This window comes from Mirounga leonina, unplaced genomic scaffold (assembly GCF_011800145.1).
Source record: "Mirounga leonina isolate KUSES-001 unplaced genomic scaffold, KU_Mleo_1.0 Mir_197, whole genome shotgun sequence".
NCBI lineage: Eukaryota > Metazoa > Chordata > Mammalia > Carnivora > Phocidae > Mirounga > Mirounga leonina.
In genome coordinates, this window is record NW_023270494.1 from 5,704,220 (window position 1) to 5,712,034 (window position 7,815).

Here is a 7,815-nt window from a genome sequence, read left to right on the forward strand (position 1 = left end):
CATCCTGGGGTCAGGAAGGCACGTCTTCCTATGACCCAGTAGCTTGCTGGCTATCGGAATCCCACATCCTCCTAAGCAGGGCTCCAGGCCGCTGCCTCCGAGAAGCCTTCCAGCATTCTTCCTGTAGGGATTACAGGTTCCTTCCTCTGCGTCCCCCAGCATGTTACTCGCAAGCCCAGCAGAGCCCGCACGCCATGCGGCTTTGTACAGAGAGCTTTGACACACTCTGAAACACATACACAGTGCACATGCGCACGTACACACACACTTGCCGTCACCCCCTCCCCCCTCGGAGAGGGCATAGTCACCAGGGGCAGGCTGGGGAGGAGAGAGCAGGGGACAGTGCCCATCCGGGAACGAGGGTGGAGGCCACCTTCTCTTGCTCAAGCCCCCTCCTCCCTTCCCTGAGGAAGTGGGATCTTCTAGAAAGGGGTTGAAGAGCTTATGAAAACTCAGGGCCGGGGCGCCTGGGTGGCTCAGTCGTTGGGCGTCTGCCTTCGGCTTAGGTCATGATCCCGGGGTCCTGGGATCGAGCCCCGCATCGGGCTCTCTGTTCGGCGGGGAGCCTGCTTCTCCCTCTCCCACTCTGCCTGCTTGTGTTCCCTCTCTCACTGTCTCTCTGTCAAATAAATAAATAAAATCTTTAAAAAAAAAAAAAGAAAGAAAACTCAGGGCCATTCAGGGGGCTGTCCCCTTTCCTGTTCCTCTTGGGGCATGGGAGGGGAGGCTGGGGGCTGATCTATCCTAGGGCCTCTGTCTTCCGCTGCCTTAGAGGCGTCCGTGAGGCTCTGTAAGGCCAAGCAGGACAGAACTCTCCAGAGGCGATGTCAGGGCTGGACAGAGTGGAGCAGAAAGGCTACCCCTGTGGGGTGTGCGCTGTCTCAGGGCTAGGCAGGCAGGCGCTCACGAGCGCCCCCCTCAGGCAGCGCTGACCCCAGAAATGATCAGGATGAGGTGGCCACCCGTCCCAGGCCCTGCCCCAAGGGGCGATCGCAAAGCCGTAGACGTCCACGACAGTGACGTTATCCACGCTCTCTCCCTCCCCGGGAGCTGCCAGCTTCTCATTGCTCCTCGTCAGAAGCCAGGTGAAAAGCTGGGAACACAGGGCCTTGGCCAGGGTGTCCCTGTGGGCAGGGTGAGCAAGCCTGTGCCGTAGAGTGCCAGGCCCGGCTGCGGCTCCCTCCCGCCCCCAGGGCCACCTGGCATCAATGGCGCTTTCCACCGGCAGAGACCTGCAGACGCAGCCATACGGTGTCTCCTGGGGGGCAGAGGAGGTAGGTACACGTGGAACAACAGGCCTGAGGCCCATGTGGGTGGCCCCGCCCCTGAGGAGCCCAGCGCTCACCGTGACCCTCCTGGTGACAGCCCCCTCTAGGCGTTCAGGTGGCACCACCAGCAGCCGGGCTGCCATGTGGATCTCAGCCCAGCTGGACACAGCAGCCACCTCCTGGGACTCCCGCTGGACAGAGAAGGGAGGGGGCGCGGAGACCTCTGCTGGGGATCGGCCACATCCCGCAGCCGGGTGCAGAGGAGGCAGGGCCTCGCTGCCCCGGGGAGCTGCTCTGTTGCCCCAAGTTCGATCTGGGTGGGTGGGAGCCGACTCTGCAGCCTGGGGGCCCTGAGTTCGAGTCCTAATTACCCCTTCACTAGCTGGCTGCCTCTGGCGAGAGTCTTTCCCTCTCTGAGCCCCCACTGTCTCATTGTTTTTTAAGCAGGCTCCATGCCCAGCGTGGAGCCCAATGCGGGGCTTGAACTCACGACCCTGAGATCAAGACCTGAGCTGAGATCAAGAGTCAGACAGTTAACTGACTGAGCCGCCCTGGCGCCCCTCCACTGTCTCATTGTTAAAGGGCAAACAACAACCCTAAAGTTAGTTGTGGTGAGGACGGAATTAGGAAACATACAGAAAGTGATTTACACAGTGCCAGGTACATAATAACTGCTCAGTCAGTGCAGGTCTCCCTTGTGGGGTGGTGGCTTAGCGGAACCCACGCTGGCATAGATGATCCAGGCCTGTTTTCTCACCCATACGACAGGAATCTGCCCGCTCTCCAGGGCCGCTGTGGGGCCGTGGGGTAGCCCAGGGCTTGGTAATCTACCTACAAGTGTTTGGTATCGTTTCCGCCCTGATTATGCAAACAAGCCACTGCTGATCCAGCGTCCGAACCGGCCACAGCGGGAGCCCACCTCGGAAGAGGAGAAGCAAATGTTGCCCAGGTGCAGGATGGCGGCCAGCACAGCCCAGGCGGCAGTCACCTCCTTGGGGCACATGACCTGCAGGGCCTTCCACAGTCCTTCGAAGTCCCGGGCATCATCCTTGCCCTGGAGACTGCAGGCCTGGCCCTGCAGAGTACGAGGGGGGTGAGGGGACAGGGCCCGGCCGCCCAGAGCTCCCCTCTACTCTGGCCACTCCTTAGACCCCCATGCCAAGACCTTTCCCTGGGCAAGCCCTGTCACCCAGCGCCGAGCGGGCCTTCCTTCCCCCACCTGGTTGAGGCAGTAGTAGGTCTCTGGCCCCTGTAGGGAGAGCTGCTCCCGTTCCGCAGGGTCGAGCCCCGCCAGCAACTCGTAAAAAACATGGAAGCTCCGCTCAGCCTGGGCCTTGGGGGAGAAGGACCGGCTTAGGGGGAGCAGTGGTCCGGTCCTGTGCCTCAGGGGAGCAAGGACAAGGCCTGGGAAAGGCAGGGATGGGGGGCTTAGCGACCACGACCCCCTACAGTGGCCCCTCCCCCTTTCCCATTCTGGGAGCTAGAGAGAGGGGAGCCTCGTTGGGGGGGAGAGGTCTTACCTGAAACACCACCCTTGAGGTCTCAAGCAGATAATGTGACACAGAGGCTCCCACGATGACCCCGCTGTGGGCACAGGGCAGTGGGTGGGGGTGCCCAGGGTGCCTGAAACCTAGGGGCGCTGCTCAGAATGGGACCCACTAGGGGCTGGGCCCAAGGGCGGCAGCCTTGGGTTCCCAGGAAAGGGAACTGATCCTGAGTGCCCCCTGTGCCCGCCAGGACCCCCGTCACTCACTGCTGCAGGTGGAGGCAGAAGACCCGGCCGGAGCGGCTGGCGTTGGCATCGAGGACTGTCTTGGCGTGGCCAAAGCTGCTGAGTAGGAGGAGCACACCGTCCAGCTGGGTGGGGAGGAGCATTCAAGTATCCCTGGACGGCGGTGGAATCCACTGACCAGCCATCCCAGCTGAGGACACGTTGCGCCTGGGGGTTGTGTTCTTCCACGGACAGGGGCAGTCCCACCCCCCCTCACCCTGCCCCACGATAGGCAATGCCTGGGGCTGCCCCCAAGGAGAAGCCAGACGCCTGGAGACCACCCTCCGGGCCCAAAGGAGAAGGATGGTCCCTCTTGGATCCCCGGGAAAAGGCCAGCGGCTCCTCACTTGACATCTTCGGGCCCTTGCGTGTTCCTGCTCCAGGCTGCTTAGGGGCTGCACGACCTTTTGGGCAGCTTCTGTCTTCCCTGAGCCACTGTGCCCACTCCATGAGGGAGGGGCTGACAGGGTCTCCCGGGAGGGGCACACAGGACACCCCACGGAGCCCAGGAAGTGGGGTATGCCCGCCTGGAAGTGATACCAGCCCCCGCACCCCGGAAACATGGAGAGATAGACCCAGGGCATGCAGACCAAAGAGAAGTCTCCAAGATGCCACATTCAAGGGGCATGTGGATGACTTCAGCCAAGAGCACAGCCCTTACAAAGTCCAGCGCTGCTGCCTGGCAGTGGACCAGACCAGCAGCTTCAAATGCAGACCCCGTGGCCCCTGTCTCCCAGCCCTCAGAGTGGCCTGTGGGTTCCGTGAGGCACCACCACTCACCCGAGGAGAATGCACGTGCCCTGCCCAGTACTCCGAGACCGGCTATGGGCCGATACCACGATGGCCGAGATGTGTCTGAGGCAGGAGAGAAGGAAGCAAATGAGGAGGTTACCAGAGATGGGCTTCTGGGCCTTTTTAGGTGTAGGCAGGACCCTCAGTCCCCAGGATCTCGGTGAGTGGGACATGCTGGGGCTTAGCCACCCGGGGGGGAGCGGTGAGCAGAGGGCTGGTGGGGCTAAGTCACGTACCGGGTGGTGTTAGGGGCCTTCTTGGTGTGGTAGCTGGCCAGGACCTCAGCTGAGAAGAGAGGCAGGGGCCGGTGGGGGTTCAGAGAGAGCAGAAGAGGCCCTCCAAAGGTCTGGGGGAACACGGAGGAAGCAGGGGCTGCAGACAGAGTGGGGCTCCAGTGCTCCGCAGCCCGGCCCCCTGCCCCCCCTCTGCAGCTCCCCAGCAAGGGTTCAGCACCCAGCCCAGGGAGGAGAAGGAAGAAGTTCTAGAAGTGCCAGAGGGCCCTCAGATCCCAGGGGACAGGGAATCCCAGCCCCTCAACCCTCCCCAGGTGCCCCCATACGTAGATTCGGCCCAGATGAAATCTCTTCTCGAGGCATCGCAGCACAGAGCCGTGACACACTGGTCTGTGGGGACAGCAGGAGAGCGGAGCAGGGAATCGGGGCAGAAGGAGGTCCTGGGTTAACGCTGCCACTGGCTGTAGAGATACTTTGGGCAAGTCATGCATCCTCTCTGGGCCCTGAGCATAACACAGGGCACAGCTGCTAAGTGAGGTACCCACTCCATGGGGCCTGCAAGCACCACCAGGCCGCTGACCAGAGGGAAGCTTTGTGCCAGTTAGGGAAGCAAGTCCCAGGCCGGGCACCTGATTTTCACGCCTCACTTGCCTCTTCCAGCCAGACCTTTGGTTAAAAAGTACAATCCCTTCTAAGGTTACAATTTATAAAACTGGAGGCAGGATGGGGCCCAGACAAGACAGATCTGGAACTACCCCCTGCTCACCGCAGCCGAGCCAGGTCCTCCGTGTCTCCCAGGCCTTCCCCAAGACTCCTGCCCTCAGCGCCGAGTAAGGGCGGCCCCTCCACGCCCGGCCCCAGGCTCAGCTCCAGGTCCTCCTCCGTCTCATCCTCTGGCTCCCACCGCTCCCTCGGGGACCCGCAGGGGCCCGGGCTTCTCTCCCACAGCAGGCGGGTCTCCAAGGTGAGTCGGGGCAGCAGCGCGTCGGTGCCAAGCCCAGGGTCCTCGCGGGGTTCTGAGCTCTGAGCCCAGTGGACCGGAGCCTCGGCCCCCAAGGTCTCGGGCTCCGCCTGGCTGCTGGAGCCGCTTTCGTCGAGTAGGGGCTCGTCGTGGGGAGTAGGGCCGAGCAGAGAGCCTCGGCGGGGCCCGGCCACATTTTCTCCACTCGCCCTGCGCCCCTCACTGTCCCCCGAAGCTCCTGCACAAGGCAAAAACGTGCCCCTCCCCGGGTGGGGCGTCCGTGGACGCTTCCTCTGAGCTCCGACTGCTCGACGCCCTCCCAGTCCTGTGGATCCTGGGGCTTGGAATCCGGAGTCGGATCCTCATCCTCAGAAGAGTCTCCGGGAGCTGAGCTCTTCGCAAACTGTGGGGAGCTCGAGTCGCCGCTAGGGGGAGCCCTGGGCCGTCCCCCCAGTCCCGCTACTCCCGCCAGGCACAGCCCTTGCCGTCGTCGCAGTCCCGGCCCGTGACCCCGCCCCGCGGCCCCGCCCCCCGGCCCTCGCCGGCCGGCCGCCGCCGCCGCAGCTGCAGGCAGCGCAGGAGCCTCTCCTTAAGGCCGGCGCGGCGGGGAGCCGGAGCCGCGGCCCGGGGAGCCGGGTTTGGCGGCGCTTTCGCGCGGAGCCTGCGGAGCGCCACGAGGGCGGCCAGCGGCGCTGGGGTTCCGGGCCCGTCCCGCTCTCCAGCCCCAGATTCGCTCTCGCCCGCCGCCACTTGCACTTTCCCCACCAGCTTTCCGTCCTGGCGGCGCCGAGTCCCGGCGGCCGAGGCCGAGGCCGAGGCTCTTCCAGGCTCGTCGCCCTGCGGCTCAGCCTCCGACCGCGCCTCATTGTCTGAGTCCGGGCCGGCCTGGGGTCCCCGGAAGCCGGCGAGCTCCGGGAGACGCACGTGGGGCTGCCCTCGAGGGGGCTGGAGGCCTTGGCTTTTTTGCCCGGCTCAGTCTCTTCGGCTTCAGTGGCCCGGCTCGCAGTTCCTGGGGCTGCCCTTGGGCCCCCTCCCCGCCCGGCCCCCTCCAGGCTCGACTCCGTGCCTGTCCCGGAATCCTCGCTCTCTCCCCGGGGTCCCACCCCCGACGACCCTTCCCGGCTCCGGGGCTCAGGGCTGTCCCCGCCGTCGCTGCTCAGACCGTCGCTGCTGGGGCGCTCGCCGGGTTCCAGCGCTGGCTCCGACCCAGTTTGGGGGTCTCCCGAGCCCGTGTCCGTTTGCTCCGGCTTGGGCCGCAGCTCCGGGGCTCCACTGCTCTGGCTGTCGCTCTCCTGGGCCTCGCGGGCTTCGCTCTCCTGGCCAGAGCTGCCCCCGTCTCCACCTGACGCGTCCCCATCGAGGCGCCGGGTCTCTCGGCGGCCGCACCGAGCCGGGTGTCTCCGCCCTTTTCCTCTCTTCCTGCGGCGGCAGAGCTCGCCGGTCCTCCCTTCTCCGGGGAGACTCTCTTCCTCCAGGCGCCCGCCACGGCCGTCCCGGTGCTTAGACCTGGGTCCCCGACACCGCGCGCGGCCTAGTCCCCGCTGGGCCTCCGCGGGCGGCCCAGCCGCTGGCCGTCTGCAGCCGCCGTTCCGCTCTGCGGTGGGCTTCTGGCGGCCACCAGGGGTCCCGTGGCTTCCCGAAGTGGAGGGCCCCAAGACTGGCCTGGCGCTGTGGGCCTTACCGCGACCCTGTCGCCGTTCCCGGCTAGGCGCGCCGTCTGCGCTGGCCGACCGGGACTCCTGCTCCCCGGAGGCCGGCCTCTCCGGCCTGTCCTGGCGCTGGGGCGCTTTGCCCTTGCTCCCGCCCATGGCAGGCTCAGTGAAGAGGGGCTTCCCGGTGTCTGTCCTCTCCGGGAAGATCTGGCAGCCCCTGGCGCCCTCAGCCCTTGGCAGCGCCCACACCGGTTGTGCCCTGGCAGGGCCTACAGGCTCAGTCTACCCCCCGGGGGCTCCAGCCTTACCCATGAGCATTAATAATGCAGGTAGCTGCGGGTCCTGACCCCCTAGGCCAACAAAGGAAGGGAGGCCGCCCAAGAAAGAGACGCTTCCGCAGGGGACAAAGGCCGAGGACAGGGCAACCGTGCCACCTGGGAGTGGCTGCCCGCCAGGTCAGCCTGGCACCCCGCCAAACTGAGGACCCACATGCTCTGCTCCTGTCTCACTGCTTGCCCAGTGGAGGGGGGCGGGCGGTGAGCCCTCCTTCAAAGAACCTGTCTGGACCATCCTGGGGGCTCTAAGGGTCACCCACTCCTTCCTTAGTTCTCTTGGACTCAATATCAATAAATAGCTAACATTTCAGGGCTTATGTGCCATGCACTGTTCTAAACACTTCACTATGGAGTCATTTAATTCTTTTTTTTTAAATATATTTTTAAAATTTTTATTTATTTGACAGAGAGAGAGCAAGAGCAGGAACACAAGCAGGGGGAGTGGGAGAGGGAGAGAAGCAGGCTTCCCGCTGAGCAGGGAGCCCAACACGAGGCTTGATCCCAGGACCCTGGGACCTTGACCTGAGCTGAAGGCAGATGCTTAACAACTGAGCCACCCAGGCGCCCTGGAGTCATTTAATTCTTGAAAGCGCACTAACAGGTGGTACCCTAAGAATTCCCATTTTATGCCTGATATGACTGAGGCACACAGCTGAGTGTCACAGGGAGTGTGAGAAATGAGATGCCAACCCAGGCAGTCTGGCTCCCAAGGCCCTCTGGAGCATAGGTGTGAGGGACTGCCACCAGCAGCAAGCTGGACTTTCTCTGGCTCATTACAATGTATCCTGCAAGCTCTTGGGCAG

At 63.9% G+C, this 7,815-nt stretch overlaps 1 protein-coding gene across 1 annotated transcript in view; it reads right to left on the minus strand.

Annotated features, from left to right (window-relative positions):
- MYO15B (myosin XVB) overlaps positions 1 to 6,833 on the minus strand; it is a 29,116-nt gene extending 22,283 nt beyond the window's left edge. Inside the window, 15 exon segments of the mRNA XM_035026352.1 lie at positions 994 to 1,124; positions 1,200 to 1,258; positions 1,346 to 1,459; positions 2,188 to 2,343; positions 2,789 to 2,852; positions 3,022 to 3,125; positions 3,387 to 3,483; positions 3,820 to 3,894; positions 4,068 to 4,177; positions 4,391 to 4,454; positions 4,831 to 5,273; positions 5,275 to 5,365; positions 5,367 to 5,428; positions 5,572 to 5,955; positions 6,129 to 6,833. Of these exon segments, the coding sequence (XP_034882243.1) occupies positions 994 to 1,124; positions 1,200 to 1,258; positions 1,346 to 1,459; positions 2,188 to 2,343; positions 2,789 to 2,852; positions 3,022 to 3,125; positions 3,387 to 3,483; positions 3,820 to 3,894; positions 4,068 to 4,177; positions 4,391 to 4,454; positions 4,831 to 5,273; positions 5,275 to 5,365; positions 5,367 to 5,428; positions 5,572 to 5,955; positions 6,129 to 6,833 (2,659 nt within the window).
- Between the last annotated feature and the right edge of the window lie 982 nt (positions 6,834 to 7,815).